At 44.0% G+C, this 21,753-nt stretch overlaps 1 protein-coding gene across 1 annotated transcript in view; it reads left to right on the top strand.

The window, feature by feature from the left end:
• The window catches only part of PLCE1 (phospholipase C epsilon 1), a 299,036-nt gene that overhangs the window by 218,147 nt on the left and 59,136 nt on the right, over positions 1 to 21,753 (top strand). The window contains exons 5-7 of the mRNA XM_081823078.1: positions 6,090 to 6,235; positions 10,828 to 11,086; positions 12,938 to 13,143. Of these exons, the coding sequence (XP_081679204.1) occupies positions 6,090 to 6,235; positions 10,828 to 11,086; positions 12,938 to 13,143 (611 nt within the window). The remainder of the gene's footprint in view (positions 1 to 6,089; positions 6,236 to 10,827; positions 11,087 to 12,937; positions 13,144 to 21,753) is intronic.

The raw sequence follows: 21,753 nt of genomic DNA, 5'->3' as shown, positions 1-21,753 counted from the left end.
AACCAAAAGTCACCAGTGGAAACATGCCAAGCAGGACATGGAGTTCAAGAGACTCTCCTGCGGCTACTTCATGTGCAGAAGGATGTCTGGACACATGTGATTTGCTGGCCTCTGCATCCTCAACACTGAGCCCCTGGCGTGAATAAGTCACAGCCTCTGGTTTAAGGAGCTCACAGCTGGGGGATATCGGTCTCAGACAAAGTACTAGAAGTACACCCGCATATACACATATGAAGTACGTACGTGTGTATGTCTATATATGGGACCAGGTGGTTTAAATAGGAAAAAAGGGATGTTTGATTCCTCATGAGGAGTCAGGGGAGCCTTCAGAGTGGAGGAAGTAGGCGAGTTAGCCTTCTAGGAAAGGCTTGTGCTCAGGACACAAACCCTTCTCAGGGCAATCACAGATTCTTCCTGGTCCAGCCTTGGGCTATGTCCTTCCTTGTGGTTAGAAGGAGAACCTAGAGCTTCCTTTCTTCAGGATTTCTGTGTTCTGCTTCCCGGAATTCAGCTTCTCCACAACTCAGGTAACTGCACCCCCACGACAGGAGCAGTCCCAGCAGTAAACAGCTATCGAGGCCGTAACTACACACCAAGCATCGTGCTCCCATCTTTGCATACTCTCCAGTCTCATCCTCATCATCCTTCTAGGAGGTCAGTACTATCGTTCCCATTTTACTGAAGAGGAAACTGAGGCTGATAGCTAGGCGGCCTGCCTCAGGACCAGGCACAAGGCAGTGGTGAAATGGGGGTGAGCATGGTCCACTCTGCCTGGTGCCATGTTCTCCACGGTGCTCTCTGTTCCCTCTGTCTGCTCCTGCCTGCTTCCACGTGGGTCACAGGGACAGCCCCAGCTCAGGTAGGTTATAGAGTTGGTGATCCGTACATAGAATTGGACTGGTACTAGAGGAAGGACGCTTCAGCTGACTCAAAACTGCACCAGGGGTGCGGAGAGGGACGCTGAACCCCTGGGACGGTTCTCAACCTAAATGTGGCTAGGAACCACTGGGGAGTTATCTAAAAAGGCAGACTCCTGGGCCCTGCTCTCAGAGAGTCTGGGTGAGACCTTGGAATCTACACGGGAACAAATACCCTACTACTACGACCATTAGAGATGCGGAGGCCAGTGTTGCACATGTTGAAGAGTGCTGCCTAGGCAGGGGTGTGTGTGTGTGTGTGTGTGTGAGACAATGTGTGTACATGCCCACACGCCCACAGTCCAAGGGTTGTTTTAGGAAAGCTCCGTGGAGGGCAGTGTCACTGGCCACTGCCCATAAGCTACTTCAGAGCAGCTTTGGCCGGGTTTTCATTGTCTTTTGTGGATCCCACCATTCGAATCCAGCCCTTTCGGGCAGGGTGACCAGATAGCCGCTATAAAGGATCATCTTTCTGTGAAAATCGCTCAGCATATTCAAAAAGACTTTTTGGCACGAAGTCGTTTGTCTCTTTTTTCTGGACCTGGGAACAGCAGTAGGAAGTGTTCAGGCCTTTTCCCAAATATAATCCCTGACTGAGTAGAGGCTGAGAATCCTCTCTGCCAGTGGCCTCCTGGGACTCTGGGTGGCCTGCCTGGTGGTCAGAGGCACCGAGCACCCCCACACTGAAGATGTGGGAAAGATGGTCTCTGTCCTTGAGGACGTAAGATCTAGTAGTGGAGACAGAACAGACCCATGTGAAAGAGTCAGACGCACAAAGATAACAAAAATAAAGCAGATGCAAGTCCTTGCAGCAATGAGAATCCCAGTGCGGACGTAACCTCGGTCTCAAAGTCTGACATTAAGTCAGGGAGAAACAGGAAGAGTTGGATGTGAGTTGCTAGGTGAGCCATCAGAACAGCCTTCCTAGAGGAAGTCACGCTGTCTCCTTCACCAGATCTCATGGAGCGCTTGCCGTAGGCACTGCTGCTGGTGCGCACTCTTGAGGAACACGGTGCTGATTGTGTAGGGGGTCTGGGGTCAGGGAGACCAGGGGCATCACAGAGTAGGCCTCCTCAAGAAGGTGATGCTTTTCATCGGATTCCTAAAGGCAGCCCTGCCTCTAAGTTTAGGGGAGCCAGGAGGAAGTACAAAGAAGGCCCCAGCCTGTGACCTGCTCATTCTCTTTCCATGCTGGCTTGTGTATACCCGTGTGTGGATACCTCAGACCTCAAGTTCAAACTGCATCCACACACCACACCGCCCTGCCCCCCAGCCAGCCTTCAGGCCTAGTGTCATGATCCACCCACAGAAGTGGGCTTGAGCTGTTTGGATGGGGGATTTGGGGGTCCTGGGTCTACAGGGATGAATGATCTGGAAGTGGGTACGCAACCACTGGGCAGACACTTCCCTCCACCCCAACATGGGCCTTCTAAAGCGTGGGGCCCAGGGCAAGGATCCTGATGGCAGAGCCTGAGGGAAGTTTTGCCTAAAGGATAAGTAGGGGTTAGCTAAATCAAAGTCAGGATTGGGGGGAAGCCTTCCCGTAGAAGACCCCTGAAATGAGAAAAGGCCTTGGTCATCTTCCTAAAAGCATAGGTAGGGTGGAGGTTGGAGAACAGACAGGGGCCTGGTGGCGAACGTAAGGATTTGGCTTTACAAAGGACATGGGCAGGACATGGCGGGCCAGGGAAATTGAGCAAGAACATTCCTTCCAAACTGAGCTTGTGTGATGCCAACCAGGTGTTTGATGTGAGGAGAGCAAGCAGTTCAGTTTGGCTAGGCCTAAGAGTACCGACAAAGGCAAGAGAGGAAGAAAAGACACGGCAGGAGAGAAGTTGTGCAGAAGTTGTAGGCAGGAACCTGGGTCGGGCCCTCAGGGGGAGCACAGAGCCTCCGGAGGAACTCTTACAGAACTGGGCCGGGGGCCAGATTCTGTCTTTATTCTGTGCTGACCATTCAAATAAGGCAAAATAGTCATTTAACATGTTCCCTATGCTTGAGTCGTAGTACTTTCTATGTATGTGATTTTTGTGTTTTTCTGTGTGAATCCAGTGTCCTGAAATTCTTTCTAAGTTGGCAACACATCCTGTTTTTCACTTAGTAAATACAACCACCATTTATGCTTTGGGGCAACATTTTTCAGTCATTGCCAAATCCTCGTGGGGTTTTTTGGTGACATTTATTTTTCATAATTAGTGATGAAACTCTCATCACTTAATGCCCATGAAATTATGAATACATTAGGCCACAATAAGAATCATCCCTGATGTCTGTAAGCAGATGGGGTGTGTGTGTGCGTGTGTTTATGATAACAGTGCTTACATAATCCCAACAACCAGGCCCTGGGGACTCACACGCAGAGATGGAACGGCTGGTTTAAATTAGGTTTCCATGTGAAATATCGTATCGCTATTTTTTTCCTAGCATTGTGGGAAAGTATATGGAAAATGATTTGACTGATAGGAAATAAATCTGGATGCATGATCAGGACTGAGGCACAAACCACGTGGTAGTCTGCGCCTGCTCACGAAGCAGTCTCTCTGAGGGAAAATGAATTAACCCTTTCAGGCCACTAGACTAGTAAGTCATCGCAGTGTACCAGAATAGCCTGAAAGAGCTGTGACTTTCCAGAGCCACTGATTTGCAATCAGTTTCAATTAAAAAAAAAAAAAAAAGGAGCTAAAGCCTAGAAAGAATATATTCTTTCTATGAGGTCTCAAGAATTAATGCATTTGGGTGTCTGGGGAACCATTTTAACTTTTGGGGATACATTTTTATTTGTAAGGAGATGGGTTTGAATTTCTAGCTCAAAGAGTCAGTAATTTTATGATTCTAAGTGTTTGCTCATGGCTTCCCACAGCAGGATAGGGCTCATCAAAAGCAAATCACACAGAAGGAAGAAATGCACCAGAGCACCAATGACACTCAATCTTTATTGACAAAACAGTTTCTTGTTCTAGAGAGCCAGAGTCTCACAGGGTGACTTTTAACTGGGTAACCAGGTGATGAGGGGACAAGGCATGGAGACAGTGAGCAAGGAATTGCTTATAGCTGCAGGAGAGGGGTTAGCTCTAGGAATCCCAGAAGGTGCCAGGGTGCTCAAAACAGCCCCAGGAGATCAGAACAAATGGTTATCTTAGCTTATCTTCTTCCCAAGAGGCTCTGAATTCCTTGCAGGATGATCTGGACTAGGAGTCTGATTCCAGATCTGTTCTCCTGATGTTGCACAAAGTCCAGAGCAGGTAGAGAGCAGAGGTGCATACTGGGAGCCCCCTGGGCTGGGGCTGGGCTCAGGGTGGCAGGTGGTCCATCACATACGTGTCAGCACTGCTGGCTGGTACCACAGGGTGACCCTGTCTTATCACTGAAGGTCCCTGTTGCCACTGTTTCCCTGTTGTTTCTGTGTAGGGAAAGGAAAGGGGTGTTCAGCACCTGTCTCTTCTGTTCTGCTTTTTTCATTGCTTTCATCATATTTTGGGACTCTTCTTGGCATCTTCTCCTTTTATTCCAACTCTGTGTTCAGAGGTGCTGCTCTTAACTGAGTGCTTAGAAAAACTTAAAGAGTGACAAGTTTAAAAGAAACTGTCACCCCTCATCAGATAAAAGAGCACCCCACGAGGAGTCCTCATTTTGACATCAACAAGAATTGGGACCTCAGAAAATCACTTCTCCCTTGAGCCATAGATTCTTAATCTGGAAAAATGGGTTTGGACTGCCCTCTCTGATTGCTGTCAGCACTAAAGGCCATTCGTTCCTATCATTTTATCAATGGGGGACGGGCAGTTGCCATGGGTAACCGACCATGAACTCAGTTCAGGCCTCCCTCTCCCTCAGGCCAGGGAAATGGGTTGGCCCCAGATTTCAGCACTGTTGCTGAACCAGTGTAGCTCCCAGGCCACGTGAGGTCAAGACCAAGGCTTTGGTTTGTTAACAACTAGGTTTATCAGCCCAGACATTAGCCAGGATGGAGCAAGTGACTTAAATGAACACTAGTGTCCAAGCACCAAAGTATAGAGAGCAGCAAAATAACCTTAGAGAGGGGCGCCTGGGTGGCTCAGATGGTTAAGCGTCTGCCTTCGGCTCAGGTCACAATCTCAGGGTCCTGGGATCGAGCCCCACATCGGGCTCCTGGCTCAGCAGGGAGCCTGCTTCTCCCTCTCCCTCCGCCTCTCCCCCTGCTCATGCTCTCTCTCTCTGTATCTCTGTCTCAAATGAATAAATAAAAAATCTTAAAAAAATAAATAACCTTAGAGATTAAGCAGGGGATTTTGAGGCTGCATATCAGAAAGGGGGGACTTAGGAGCGGGTTATTATTAATCTTGCTGTCCATCAGTCAACTGTGTTTAAATGTATTTTTAAAACAATATTATCCTTAGGCCTTATTTTCTTATAGTCCCGTGGAATTTTATAGATCAAGAGGGAGTTTATGAATTACGTTTCTGCCTCCATATTTTCTTTTTCTTTTTTTTGCCTTTTTTTTAAATTATAATGTATTATTTGTTTCAGGGGTACAGGTCTGTGATTCATTAGTCTTACACAATTCACAGTGCTCACCATAGCACATACCCTCCCCAATGTCCATCACCCAGCCACCCCATCCCTCCCACCTTCCTCCACTCCAGCAACCCTCAGTTTGTTTCCTGAGATTAAGAATGTCTTACAGTTTGTCTCCCTCTCTGGTTTCATCTTATTTCATTTTTCCCTCCCTTCCCCTATGATCCTGTCTTGTTTCTCAAATTCCTCATATCAGTGAGACCATATGATACTTGTCTTTCTCTGATTGACTTATTTCGCTTAGCATAATACCCTCTAGTTCCACCCACGTCGTTGCAAATGGCAAGATTTCATTTTTGATGGCTGCATAATATTCCATTGTGTATATACACCACATCTTCTTTATCCATTCATCTGTTGGTGGCTCTTTCATAGTTTTCTGCCTCCTTATTTTAAAGATGGAAGGTGAAGAATATGGAGAGGTTAAATGACTTTCCCAGAATCCCATAGCAAAGCAGTGATGGAGCCTAGAGCTTCACCTCAGATCCCTCAGCTGGGGCCTTCATTTTCTAATACTAAATTGATTTTAAAAAAAGAAAAAGAGTTTTCCTGTGAAAAAAATATTCATCGAGTTTGCAGGACCTGGGTTCAGTGGATGCCCCTTTCTGCATTTTCCAGGTGAGCTCCTGGGTGACGTGGCTGATCCTCACGGCGGGCTCCATGGAGGAGAAGCGAGAAGTCTTCTCCTATTTGGTGCACGTGGCCAAGTGCTGCTGGAACATGGGCAACTACAATGCTGTCATGGAGTTCTTGGCTGGCCTCAGGTATGGAAGTGGGGAACACAATTATCTGGATACCAGCCAAATGGCACTGAATTAATTGCCCTGGAAACCACATTTATCCAAACCAGGCAATTGGTTGCGGGTGATTGTTTGCGGGAAATACGTTATTCTTTGTTAACACCACAAACCTTGTCCCTCAAAGATACAGCAGCAGAATTCAGCCCCTGTGGCCAGTCACGATCCTAATTAGCTATATCTGCTCTGATCCCATGCTGTTGGCCACACTGGGTAAAATTATCTGGGTGCACAACTCCATCAATCCCATCGGTGACCCCCACCTGCCCTCTGTGCCCTGTAAACCCTACTGTTATCAGTCTCTTCCCAGCTCTGCCTGATGAACTGCCTCAGCACTGTAGGCTCCCATCCACCGACTGGGAATGGCTGACACTGATAACAAGCATTCAGTGTTAGCTGTTATTTTAATTGAACATTTACTATGTGTCAAGCACTGAACTATGCATCTCCTATGCATTAAATCTTTTAATTCTCAGAGCAATTTCTTGGTCGATACTCTTATTATTCCCACATCATACAAAAAAAGAAACTAAAGTTAGGAGAAGTTAAGTCCACCTAGTATGGCTGGGATGTGAATGCAGGCAACCTTGACTTGAGAGCCCTTGCCCTTAACCTCTCATATCCTGCTCATATGCCTTCTCCCCTAAGCTAATAATAAGATCACCATCATATCAATAAATCTCCTGCCTTACTCCCTTTCAGCTTCAGTTATCTGGCATAAAGTAACTGCCCCTCATTCTTGTGGGAGGTAATGTGGTATGGGGCAGAAGGGTATAAGTTGTTGGGTCAGAATAACAAGGAATCAAATCCTGGCACCCCCATGGAATAGCTGTGTGATCTGAGCCAGTTTCTTGATCTCAGTGAGCCCTAGTTTCTTCATCTGTAAAATGGGGATGATAATAATAAAAAGCACCTACCTCCTCACATAGGATTTAGTGAGATAGTACAAAGTGTTTAGCACGCATGTTTGGCATACAGTAAGGCTCTAGAAAATGAACCTGCTGTTGTTAGTGTCTGAGATTCACCTTCCCAATGAGGGTTCTCACTATAAATAGATCTTGCTTCATAACATTATTGAGATTTTTCTCTGATTCTCCAGATCGCTGCAAAGGGATTCTGGGTTGGGGGAGGAAAGGAAAATTCTCAGAGTTGGAAATTTTTTTTGTCCTTTTGAACTTTCTTAACTAAGAATAAACTCAAACGATAATGTCACTGGCATTTAAAGTGGTCATACAAATGTATCAGGCGTGGCTCAAAAGAAGGAAAAAATAGAAAGAATACTGAGAGAACAGGAGATGATTTGGATGATTGGATTCTCTTTGTGATAAATTTTCTACAAAGGACATGTGTTACTTTTCTTTAAAAAAAAAAAGAATGATCATATGATAAAACAATTCTATCATTCTATCAATGATGCTTATCCTGGGTGTTTGGCAAACCGGTGTTGGCTATTGGCTGGAAACCTCGCTTCCTCTGTTCTGGATGTCATTGTCCTCACAGCATGGCAGTTGGTTTGCTCCAAAGTGAACAATAAGAAAGCAAGGCAAAAGCTGCAGTGCTTTTTATGGCCTAGCCTCAGACATCACACACTGTCACTTCTAACATATTATACTGCACATAAGAGAAAAGACTGGTTGATTGTGGATAGGGTCTATACTACACCAGGAGCTGTGGATCACTGGAGGAAACAATTAGGAGTAAAAAGATTTACATAGAACAATATTTTATTCAATCATGGTATCAATTTAAAATAACCCACATGTGGGGCGCCTGGGTGGCTCAGTAGGTTAAGCGTCTGCCTTCAGCTCAGGTCACGATCTCAGGGTCCTGGGAAAGAGCTCCGTATCGGGCTCTCTGCTCAGCAGGAAGCCTGCTTCTCCCTCTCTCTCTGCCCCTCCCCCAGCTTGGGCTCTCTTCTCTCTCTCTCTCTCTATCTGTCTCTCTGTCAAATAAATAAATAAAATCTTAAAAAAAAATAAATAACCCAAATGCACATCAGTGGGGAAATGAAGGAAATAATATGATGCATCCTTACAATGGAATATTATGTAGCCACCAAAAATGATGTGTATGAAATATGTTTAATATCATTGGAAAACAAGCAATATATAATGCATAAAAATATCTGGGAGCAGGGCTGTCTTTACTTAATAACCTCAGCAATATTTATACAACATTTATAAAATATGTAGACCAGACATCTACAAATAGAATAAATACTGGAAGGAAATATACCTAATGTTGTCTGTGGATGATAGCACTGGGGGTGGATTTTCTTTATTTTTGGTATTTTCCAGATTTTCTACAATGAACGTCTAGTACCTTTATAAACATAAAAAGAAATAAAGGTTTTAAAATAGTGTCAATTATCAATCTAACAAAAAATCATTTGATCTGATCTTGCTGAGATTTGTCTTTTGCCCCCAAATCTACCATGACAACCCCATTACCCATGGAAAGAAGGATGATCCAATAATGAGAATCACGTATTCACTTTATTTATAATTCCATTTCATGCCCCAAAAAGGATTCTCACCACCTTGTAAGAAATCAGTTGTAGCTGGACTCAGTGGGGTGAAATCAGGAAACAATTTTATTTTTCTGACATCACTGTCTTTCAAACCTGCCTAATAGGCTCTTCCTCCCTCCGACTCTGGGTTATACCTTGGGAGGTCCTATAGCTTTCGCAGTCAATGATGTGGTCAGTAGCTTGTCTCATTCTCCTAGGCTCATGAGCATGAATAAATCTCAGAAACATACAGCTGTGCAAGAAAAGCAGGTTGTCTGAGTACCTACAGTGACACCATTTCTATAAAGTTTAAAAGCACACAGACAGTTCTACAAGCTGCTTAGTGATATATACATATGTTGGGGAAGCATAAAGAATTGTAAGGGCACGAGGACCCTGAAGTACAGTTGTGGTCCCCTTCGGTGAGGGAGGGAGGAGTGCATGCTCATGGAGGAACCCACTGGGGCCTCAACTACATTATTAATGTTTTATTTTTTAAACTGAGAGGTTGGTGCCTGGGCGTTTGTCATATTGTACTTCTCTATGTCCTTTGAATGTCTTATGTATGATATAGTGATTTTTTAATCCAGTCTGATATAAATCAAAATTTCAACATCTCATTTGATTTAAAGCTTCACCCTTTCCCCACATTTCACAGCTTAGTCTCAGAAACCTGCAGTAGAATGGGAGGACGGGGTTTATCTTTTCTTCCTCCAACTCAGGGTCCCTACAGAAAAAGTGGGTGGGAGAAGAAAGAGGGAGGGAGATGGGGTGAAGAGAACAAAGGTCTCATTTGACTGGGACACTTGTAATCTGGCCTAGGTGCTCCCACAGAGAGGGATACGATGTGCTCTTAGGGTTTCTTCCTAGGTACTCTTCCTCCGTTCCCCCACCTGTTGCCCTGTAGGTACCTCCCACTGCACCGTTAGCTGGCAAGGGGCAGGGCCCCCTCAGTCCCCAGGATCCAGCTCTGGATTTCCTGCCCTCATAGGCTCTTTCTGCTAGGATCCCCTCCTTCGGCAGGCAGGTCTTTCTAGATAGTTCAGGTGTAACTACACCTCACGGTGTCCCTTCCTGACTCACAGGAAGTGCTCAGTGCTTTGCCCTCCCAGACTCTGCAAATGCAAGACAGGGCGCACTGGAACCTTCAAGCAGCTCTAGGCAGCCTGTCATCTTTAGACCTTCCCAGGCAAGATTCATACAACGGGTTCTGTGATCAACAAACTCAGGACACAGGTCAGCCTCTCCACGGAGTTCACTTGAAGCCCTCTGCCCTGGGGGTGATCCTCCTCCCTTCACATACCTCACTCTGACAACTCTATCCAGGGAAATATCCCCTTCCTGCCTGCTCAGATCCAATTCCTCTGCACAGGCTGATGGACAGTTATAGACCACAGATGGCAGAGCATTTTGGGTACCCTTATGACGAGCTGGTGCCTCTCTTTAGGAGGTGGGGTACAAAGTCACCTGTTGTTCTCAGCAGCAATTTCATCATAGGGAAAGTCCCATTTAACATCCTGTTATGCAAATAGTATTTTAAGATAATGTCCCTCAGGATGGGCCAGTGGCTTAATGTCAAAGCTGGATTTAGTAAAAGCAGTTGTACAAAAGAGGTCAAAACAGGGTTTATGTATTTCACTGAGGGACTGGCCTAATCCAAGGATAACATTTAAAAGATCAAGAGGAGTGGATGGACCATGTTTTCTGCAGACAATCCTCCATAAATATCTGTACAAACCATATTTCCCACTAGGTTTCCCTCTTGGCTACAGCTGCCAGAAAAGCTCAAACCTAGGTTCAGTGCCCACCTTCCAAAATTAACTCCTTCCACACGTGTTATTTGTATCTGTCCTACTTAATTTTGTGTTTCAGTTTCTAAAAGTAATACATCATTCGGGGAAGTAGGTGGAGATATGAGTCCTAAATAAATATTACAACATAAGGAAAACTGAGGCAAAAAGAATATATTTGCATGGAATTTAGGCTATATACTGTGGATGATATTATTTCTCCTTTTATCTAAAAAAAAAAAATCATTTACTTGCAATAGGTCAAGAAAAGTTTTAAAAATGTGGCAGTTTATGGACCAGTCTGACCTGGAGACCATGAGGAGCCTGAAGGACGCCATGGCTCAGCACGAATCTTCCTGCGAGTACAGGAAGGTGGTCACGCGGGCCCTGCACATACCCGGCTGTAAGGTGGTTCCCTTCTGTGGGGTGTTTCTGAAGGAGCTCTGTGAAGTACTGGATGGAGCCTCTGGCCTCATGAAGCTTTGCCCGAGGTACAATTCCCAAGAAGAAACTCTAGAGGTGAGGCCTTTCAAAATCTGAAGTGTCATTGTCACCAGAAGAGAGAGCCTGCTGAGCCTAGGTTATCCATTGTTGCTGTTGTTTTGGGTAACACTTAGGCCCTGGGAAGTTCTGGAGAAAATAATGCCAGCTAGCACGGTTTGGGGCTTAATCTTGTTAACTTAGCTTTAATGGGGCAGTGCTTAAGTACAAGTGGAAATGGGTGTTGTTTTCTGATTTTTAAGGGATGATGGGGTTTTCTTCTCTCATTGGATGGGAATGTCTGGATGCCAAGGATAAAAGAAGTCAAGTGAGGTACGCCTGGCAGATGCTTAACGCTCATTTGGTTAAGCGTCTGCCTTTGGCTCAGGTCATGGTCCTGGGGTCCTGGGATCGAGTCCCGCATTGGGCTCCTTGCTCAGCGGGGAGCCTGCTTCTCCCTCTGCCTACCACTCACCCTGCTTGTGCTCTCTCTCTGACAAATAAAATAAAATCTTAAAAAAAAAAAAAGTCAAGTGAGAGTATTAACTTTTTGGAATTAGAGGGATAAAGCATGACGGGAGGTCAGTGCTGCCTTGCTTTCCCCCTTTGTGGGAGGATGCTGGAGAAGCTGGCCTCTCATCAAAAGACGAGCTCCAGGCTCTGATCACAGCCACCTCAGCTCTCCCAGGCCCATGACTTCTTGTTCCTGACTCTGAGAGGGGAGAGGACCCTGGGAACTTTGACTCGGGGCATCGGGCATTGGAGAGAACGGGCTTTGAGAAACTGGAAAAAGGTGTTTAGAAATGAAAGAAGGGACTGAATTGGGGAGAACTTTCCCAAGATTTTTTTTTCTTGGTTTCAGAAGTAAAGTGTAGTGATTCATCAGTTGCATATAACACTCAGTGCTCATTACATGAAGTGCCCTCAGTGCCCATCACCCAGTGACCTCATCCCCCCACCCTCCTCCCCTCCCCTCCCCATACCTGGCAGTTCCAAACCCAAATCTAGGGTCATTCCCACTTGGCAACAGCACCACTACTGACCTCACACACACACACACTCACACTCACGTACCCCACCCTTCTCAGTGGCCATGAGACAACTCCTAAGACTTCAGCCTCTTCTGTGTCCCCTGGGAACCAGGTCATCACCTGCTATCAGGGAGACTAACGAGCCCCTGGCAGGTACAGGCACCACCACCAGCTTGCATCTCTCTGGCTTATGCAGGAAAATAAAAGTGCACTAAATGGAGGAGAAAGCTTAGAGCAAGCCCCCCAGGCTGCACCCACACCGGCTCCCTCATATCTTAGAAGCCGGGAATGCCACATCCAGTGGCGCAGCGGGAGCTCTTATGTCGAATGGGAGGAACTTCCTGATCCTGAATACAGACCATAAGAGCTTTAAAACCATCAGGAAGCCTCTGTGCTACTATAGGATATAAGGGCAATCAAGCAAAACGTCATCCTTTCTCAGTGTTTTCCTTGGGCCCCAGGAATTTTATCTGGTTCCATAGAATAATAGACTTTTGTCATGGTTTTTCTCGATTCTCACTACCAGGATAAAACAACCCTACCCATTTTCTGTAAAGTGGCTAATCTTCTCCCTGGGGAACCTTGAAATAATATTGCTTTTTGTGTTGTAAATTTGAAATGGAGTGTTGATTCCTAGAGGAACTAAAGTTGTCTTAGTGGAAACAAGAATGAATTCTAATAACTCATGTGGTGAAACGAAAAAAATGTTTTTCCTGGAGGCTCTTTCTTTTTCTTTCCATAAAATAGGCGCAAATGCCATTATTTATGACTACTGCGATTTTATTTCCCTACCCAAGTAGGTTATTTAGACATAGTACATGAAATTGCAATAACAAATTCTTGGTATGTTTTTCTGTAGTTCGTAGCCGATTACAGTGGACAAGATAATTTCTTACAACGAGTGGGACATAATGGCCTAAAGAATTCAGAGAAGGAGTCCACCGTCAACAGCATCTTTCAGATCATCAGGAGCTGCAGCCGAAGTCTGGAGGCCGAGGATGAGGACAGCCCCAGTGAAGGCAACAGCTCTAGGAAAAATTCCTTAAGGGATAAAGCACGGTGGCAGTAAGTTTTATACTTTAAAAAGAGAGATGCTCATTTTTTCTTTCTCCTACATCAGGTTGGTTTTAGGTGGACTCCTAACAAAAACCCACCACCTTCATCAGGAAGCCATGCTTTCTATTCTAACTTTACCAATTCTGAATTTGAATTCACCTTTCTAAATTGGCTGCTTTGTTCTAGAATTACTGCTCATAATTTGACTTCTTGCCACCTGTTATCTCTTTAAAGAGGACAAACTAGAGCTATCCTGTCACTTCTGAAAATTCAACAAATTATATTTTAGCATTAGAACCATGATATTTTATTATTTCATAGCTTCTATAAAGATAGATTTTATTAATCACTGGGAGGGGCACAGGGACGGATATTAAAATATGTTTAAATCAAATATACTGATTTATTAGGGCTGGAGTGACACCCTGAAATCAGTGCTTTTAGCAGCTCCCCCAGACTTCTGGGTGATTATAAATCAGGTGCTTCACAGATCTCACTTCCAGAAGCACAGCTCTGCAAGGTGGCATCTGTAGCTTTATAATTATTCAGTTGCTGCAACCGCTCTTGTATCCACAGACATTGCTGCCCATCTAGACATGTGTACCCACAACCAAATGAGAAGTCCAGAAATCAGCAGTCTCAGGGCATGTGCTGTGCCTCTTCAAGGCCACACTCAAATGGCAGAGCCTGGTCCAGCTGGAGGAATCCTCTAGCGCCATCCAAAACCATTGGGTCTGCCGACTTTGACATTGTTGCCACAGAAGATTTTATCTGTAGTCAGTACTCATGGGTCATGCCTTGCAGTTGTCTTGAAGTCTTCGTACACACTTGTGTACATTTATGAGACATGGTGGTTTGTTTTGCGAAGCCTTTCCCGGTTGTCTCTGGGAAGGGCACGGTGTTTTTAGGAAAGAATTTCTGTGGAATTGGAGCACTGGATCTTTAGAATCTGTTGTGAACAAAAGAAATGAATGCCTTGTGTCTGAGTCCCTAATGCTGTTAAGGAGGGAGGTAAACCTATATTCCAGATTTCTCCAAAGGACCCAGATGCTCAAAGAATAATCTTACCCCAGTGTCTTGCCCCTTAAGCTGAAATGTCTCACAAGTAGCTTCTACCAGTTGTTTTTGGGGTTTTTTTTTAAGATTATCTCAAATCAAAGATTATTTGAAAGTTTTCGCGCTAACTGTTGGCTGACTTTAGTAGCAATCTCTATACACAAAGAGGACCATTGACAAATAAACACATGTCTGCACAGAAAGCACCTCATAGCCATTTCCATCCTTAATCTATGTCTACCTCTATCTACAATTCCATGTTTATAGGTATGTAGGTATATACCTACCTCCTTCCACAAAAGATTTCGTAGATGCTTATAAGAATAAATATAAATAATTGAGGATATTAAGAGAAAAGGGAAACAGGAGAGGAAAAAGTAAAACATACTGAAGTGTATCACTTACAGTGACTAAATTTTGTTCTGAGAATTCTTAGTGACTAAAGGAAAGAGAGGATTTGATCCATGATAAGTTTCACAGTATTTGTAAGAAAAATCAGACAGATGATTTAGAGAAGAAGCATGCCTTTTCCTCATACTGAGATGACTGAATTCCTTTGTTAAATCCTGCTAGAAGAGACGCATCATTCCTCAGGAGTTCAAATAATGAATTTCGTATGGCTCTTCTTTATAACATCCTTCTCTTGGGGCTGTGTTGGGGTGGTGGTGTTACTTAAAGGTGTCAACCTTTCTAAAGTACTTTTAGGAATACTGCCTTTGATTGAGTCTTAGAGACCTAGCCTCTGAGTTTCCCTTAACATCTTTTTTGGGGGGGGGGGTGCTGGGGTTCCTTCAAGTGATACTTCATCCCATCACCTCTTCTGAAAGTTTTGTTTCCAATTTTCTACTCATTCCCTTGTTCCCTTTCTAATCACCATCCCAAGAACATTGCTCTTCCACTTCCCATCTTAAGTAGTCTTAGAAGGGGGAAAACCACAAAAATGCAAATATCTGTGAAGCCATAGTGAAATCACATTAAAAGCTATGTCCCTCAGTACCCGTAATAGTTTTTGTTTGTTTTGTTTTTTTGGTTTTTTTGGGGGGTTTTTTTTTTTGTTGTTGTTGTTGTTTTTTACCCCAAGTGACTGCTCCTCTGAAAAGAACCACTGAACACAAAAGATGGGGGTAGGGATGTTTAATAGGATTCACTGAAACCATATCAGCAAGCACTGTTTCCGGGACCACCTGCCAGGATTTGGGAATCCATTCCTTAACAGAGCCCCATGTTATCATTTCCAGCACAGTGTTGTGTGTAGCAAAGGGATTTCCAGATCCCAAGACTCATAGGAACCACGCTTTATTGTTGATTTGGCTGAAACAAAGACTCGATAACCAATAACCTTCAGCCCCGTTCCTGTGGCAGCTGCCTACTCGGTGAAAGTTACATCAAAGAAAGAAGTGACAATCTCATGGTCTTTGCTTCACCCAGCCTGCAGGGTTCTCTTCCAGTTTGTCTCAAATCTCTCACTACTCCTGCCAGAAAACCCATTTGAATCATTCACAGAAACCTAAAGAGTTCAAGTCCTCAGCAGAAAAGGAATAGGGTTGAGAGAATCTCAAAGTGTCAGTGGGATTGTTAGGTCAACCCGTCCAGCTCCCCTGGACAGATGAAGAAGTGGTGCCCAGAGAGGTGAACTCACTTGCCTACGTGATGCCTACTGAGCTGGGGCAAAGCCTGACGGCGTGCTCAGGGCAGGACACAGTCTTTTTTCCTACAGTGTTCAAGGCATTTCTTGACACTGTAGAGGGGCTAACCCTCAGCTTCTTTTTATTTCTAGTTCCTGTAGATTAGGAACATCTGAATTCTAAAAACACTCCAGTTAACATTTCGTACGACCTATAAAGCTCATTAATAATGACTTTTTAAATTTACCAGCACAGAGACTAAATAGCTTAGCCTGTGTGAGTACGTGTGAGTCATGGAGGCATAAGAGACACATAGAGCCCCACTGTAGGGAAATGGAAATTTGGAATATTAATATGTGTAGAGGGGCACCTGGGTGGCTCAGTCGGTTAAGCATCTGCCTTTGGCTCAGGTTGTGATATCGGGGTCCTGGGATCAAGCCCTGCGTCAGGCTCCCTGCTCAGCGGGAAGCCTGCTTCTCCTTCTCCCACTCCCCCTGCTTGTGTTTCCTCTCGCCGTGTCTCTCTCTGTCAAATAAATAAATAAAATCTTTAAAAAAAGATGTGTAGAAAAGAGTGTGTGGTCATATAGGAACTGCAAGTTCTTAATATTGTTGTCCCTCTTTAAGATGCTATGACTTAAGAAGGGTTTGCACATTTGGAGAAATTGGATATAAGTAGATAACAAGTTCAGACAGAACCTTAGAAAGGAGGCTGCCTGAGATGATTACAGGCTCAAACTTTGTGGACACATTGCCAGCACTCTATTTATGTCACCTGGGTAGTGACTTAATCTCACTAAGCTGCAGTTTTGTCATCTGTAAAATGGGAATGGCCATAATGCTTTATAGAGTTGTTGTAAGGATGACATGAGATAAGCAATTTTACATTGTGAAAGCCACATATATGGGGCTGTTGTAGTTAGTGGCTGCCATCACACCTTTCAGTGCTGGGGGCATCTGGGGGCCTGAGCCAAGGCATCTGGGGGCCTGAGCACTCAAGTGTGGGCACTGGGCAGCAGTCCCCATTTTAGGACCACCCCTCAGTCATGCTCTTCTTCCTTACTGGAGAGAGCCGAATTCTGTGCCTTCCTACTCCAACAATCTCCTTGAGACTCGCCTGGAAGATTATCCAATCCCACAAGGATAGAAAATAAGGAAACTAAGCAGAAGGAAGTACAGTATCTGAGAAAAAAAAATCATATTTACCGGGATTACACACACAAACACACACACACACACACACACACACACTCAACATGCAGGCACAAAATAATAAAATGACAGGAAACCAATTATTTTCCACAGAGGATGGTGACAGACCAGTCCCAGTCTTACAAACGCCCACCCCATAACATCCTTTAGATGAACCTGATGCTTCAGCCCGGCCCAGACCTTAACATGGTGTTCCCCCACACCACCCGTGGCTTTGCTGGGATAGCTGGGACCCTCCCATTCTCTCTCTTTCCTGTCTCTACGGCCAGTACGCACCACCAGTCCAATGTCTCTGACCTGCAACAGAGAAAGCCATTTTCCCCCTGTCTGCAGAACATTCAACTGAAGGTAGTTTATCACTTGAATCCCAACTTGAAACTTGGACACCATTTCCACAGTGAAGCAATATTTGGGTGGCTATGTTCTAGAATATTGACTTTGCAAATATAATCCAGATGATAATAATATCAGTAATATTTAACATGCCATAATTTATTGAGAGCCTACTTTTGAATAAACACTGTCCTAATACTTTACATATATTAAACTATGTAATCCTCACAACAGTTCCATTTGACTCAGGATCTTATACCTCCCAGGGCCAGGATTTAACCTCAGTCAGGCTGGCTCGGAAGCATGATGAATCATGGTCCTGTAATCATATTAGCTTTGTAGGAAGTAATGAACAGTTACTAAGAAAATACATAACCAGATTGATTAATAGCCCACTTGTCCCCTCGTATGAGATTTTCATCAGGGAACATGAGAAAAATATTTATCTGTCAATTTATGGTTTCTCACTGACCAAAGCTGCAGAACTTCTTCAGGGGGGTGGGATACAAAATTTCCTTCTCTTTCACTCCTTGGTCCTATGTCATATGACCTAAGTAGTTTCCTTCCTCGTAAACCACATCTTTGATCTTTGATGATGTTATTTGGTTCCTAAATAACCCTTTAAGTGCCACCTTACTCCTTCTTGTAAACCCACTTGAAGAAACAAATCTCCTATGCGGAAGAATTCCAAATAACTTATATAGATACTCCACCCTCTAGGAGATAGAAAATAACTCCCTACACCTTAAATGTACATGGGGATTTTCCAAAGAGGACAGTATGGAAAGGAGTTTTTAAAAAAAGAATAACTTTACAGTGGGACACGACCAACACTACCTCAGCCAGATCAACATCAACAGGGATGATATTGCTATGATATTATGAAAATGACACTTTACCTCTGTGGACTTCCTCCCCAGAACCTATAGCCCCAGTCTAATTGTGAGAAAAATATCAGGCAAGTTCTAACTGAGGGACATTCTATAAAATACCTAACAGTGCTCCTGAGAACAGTCAAGATCATTAAAAACAAGGGAAGTGTGATAAATTGTCATATCTAAGAGGAGACTTATAGAAATATGACAACTAAATGTAATATGGTATCCTGGATAGAATCCCGGAAAAGAAAAAGACATAGGTTAAAAAACAAAACAAAACAACTAAGGATCTCCCTAGAGTATGAACTTCAATTAATAATTTATCAGTATTGGTTTATGATTGTGTCAAATATACCATCCCAATGTAAGATGCTAATAACAGGGAAAACTGAATGTGGGGTCTACTGTCTTTGAAATTTCTCCATAAATCTAAAAGTATTCTAAAGTTAAAAGTTTTTAAAACCTAATATATTTGGATAATTATCAAGTGAATACATGCATAACTACCCCTCAGAGTGAAAACATTGCCAGCACCCATAAACTGTTTGTTTCCTTTCTCAATTTTGCTACCACCTTTCCCCCATTGTAGTGAATTTGACAATACCACTTCCTGCTTTTCTTTATAATTATATCACTCTAATGCATTTCTAAATAATATAGTATAGTTTTGTCTGGTTTTGAAATTTACATTTACACAAATGTAACCATACAGTATGGATTCTTGTGTGTCTTGCTTAAGATATGTCCTTTTGACAGTTAGTTATGCAAGGGAAATGCTCGCAGTGGATATGCTTGCCACAGAGATCTTCAGGGTGAAACTGCCTAGAACTTATAAGGGTGACTTTTCTCTATAAAGAAAGAAGCTGTAAGAGATATATGGGGTGTGGACTTTGGAGCAGATTCCTTTCCTCCACTTAACAGCTGAATCATCTCAGTCACTTGCTTACAGTTTGTGCCATGAAGGTGAGCTAATATCTTTGAAAGATTCAAGAACTAGAGGAGGGGGAAAAGATGGCAGAGGAGTAGGGGACCCTATTCCAACCAGTCCCCAGAATTGAGCTGGATATCTACCAGACCACTCTGAACACCCATGAAATCAGCCTGAGATATAAGATAGATCTGGATCTCTACAAACAGAATATCACAGGCATTTGGTTTTGAGGTACAAAGCAGGGAGCCATGATTCTGCGGGCAGATATTGGAGGATAAATGGAAGGCGGAGGGAGCCATCAGGATCCTGCACCACCGGTTAATGATAGCCTCCCGCGCTAGGGACAGGGCACAGACTCGCAGACCTGTAGCGACAGGGAAAGGACTTTAGGGCAACCCCCTGGACGGAAACCCGGAGTGGCAGGGCCAGGCGTGCAAACTGGGGGCGGCTGGCAGTCTTAGAAACACAAAAGGCAGAGATGTGCCCCGACCTGGAGGTGAGGACTGGGAGCGCTGCTGAGGGGCGCACAACTCAGGACGCTGCAGTTTATAGCAGCATGGACAGAAACGGATACGGTGTGGCCTGGAGAGCTCACTGAAGAACAGACTGCAATCTCTCTGCTCTGAGGCAGAGGTTTGGAAACGATCTCTTCTGCTCTGACTCTCGGAAGAGACTCGGAAAGCCACCAGGGAAAGCCACCAGAGAACAAAAGCCCCCAAAAACCAGTTTTCACTGAGCCCATCCCCCGCCACAAGGGGCAGGGCAACTCTGCCCAAACAGGGTTGCCTGAGTAACAGCACGGCAGGCCCCTCCTCCAGAAGACAGGCTGGGAAAACAAGAGGCCAGCAATCCTAAGGTCCCTATAAAACAGGTGCATCTTGCTTGGGTTGTGGTCAATAATTTGGACTCTATACATTCCCTCAACCACCCCTCAACAGAATGACTAGGAGGAGGAACCCCCAAAATAGGAAAGACTCAGAGACTATGATTTATGCCACAGATTTACAAATGGATATAGATATAACCAAGAAGTCGGAGATGGAATTCAGGGTAGCAATTGTGAAGACAGTAGCTAGAATGGAGAAATCGATTAATGGCAACATAGAGTCTCTAAGGACAAAATGAAAGCTGAACTGGCAGAACTTAAAAATGCTATGAATGCGATCCAATCTAATCTAGATAATCTAACAGCTAGGGTAAGTGAGGCAGAAGAACGAATTAGTGATCTAGAATACCAATTAATAGACGAGAAAGGAAAAGAGGAGACCAGGGAAAAACAACTCAGAATCCATGAAAATAGAATCAGAGAAATAAGTGACACTATGAAACATTCCAATGTCAGAATTATTGGGATCCCTGAGGGAGTGGAGAGAGAGAGAGGACTAGAAGATATATTTGAGCAAATCGTAGCTGAGAACTTCCCTAATCTGGGGAATGAAACAAACATTTGTGTACTAGAGGCAGAGAGGACCCCTCCCAAGATCAAGGAAAACAGGCCAACACCCCGGAATGTAATAATAAAACTTGCAAATCTTAGAACAAAGGAAACCATCTTAAGGGCAGTTAGGGGGAAGAGATTCCTTACATACAGAGGGAGGAGCATCAGAATAATGTCAGACCTATCCACAGAGACCTGGCAAGCCAGGAAGGGCTGGCAAGACATATTCAGGGTACTAAATGAGAAGTACATGCAGCCAAGAATACTTTATCTGGCAAGGCTGTCATTTAGAATGGATGGAGATTTGCAGAGCTTCCAAGACCGGCAGAAACTGAAAGAATATGTGACCACTAAGCTGGCCATGCAAGAAATATTAAGGGGGGTTCTATAAAAGAAGAAAGACCCCAAGAATGATATGGAACAGAAATTTACAGGGACAATCTATAAAAACAAGGTCTTCATAGGCAACATGATGACAATAAATTCATATCTTTCAATAATCACTCTCAACATGAATGGCCTAAATGCTCCCATAAAATGGCACAAGGTTGCAGACTGGATGAAAAGACAGGACATATGCTGTCTACAAGAGACTCATTTTGAACCTAAAGATACATCCAGACTGAAAGTGAAGAGATGGAGAGCCATCTTCCATGACAACAGACCTCAAAAGAAAGCTGGGGTAGCAATTCTTACATCAGACAAGTTAGATTTTAAACTAGAGACTGTAGGACACTATAGATTGACACTATAGAAGGACACTATATCATTCTTAAAGGGTCTATCCAACAAGAAGATCTAACGATTGTAAATATCTACACCCCCAACATGGGAGCAGCCATCTACATAAACCAACTGTTAACCAAAATAGTCATATTGATAACAATATGTTAATTGTAGGAGACCTCAATACTCCACTCTCAGCAATAGACAGATCATCTAAGCAGAAAATCGACAAAGAAACAAGAACTTGGAATGACACACTGGAACAGATGGACCTCATAGATATATACAGAACATTCCACCCTAAAACAACAAAATACTCATTCTTCTCGAGCACACATGGAACTTTCTCCAGAAAAGACCACATACTGGGCCACAAATCAGGTCTCAACTGATACCAAAAGATTGAGATTATTCCCTGCAT

This window comes from Leptonychotes weddellii, chromosome 6 (genome assembly GCF_054177405.1).
Source record: "Leptonychotes weddellii isolate Sample4059 chromosome 6, ASM5417740v2, whole genome shotgun sequence".
Taxonomy (NCBI): Eukaryota; Metazoa; Chordata; class Mammalia; order Carnivora; family Phocidae; genus Leptonychotes; species Leptonychotes weddellii.
Note: the sequence above shows the minus strand (reverse complement) of the source record. Positions and strands in the feature narration are given on the sequence as shown.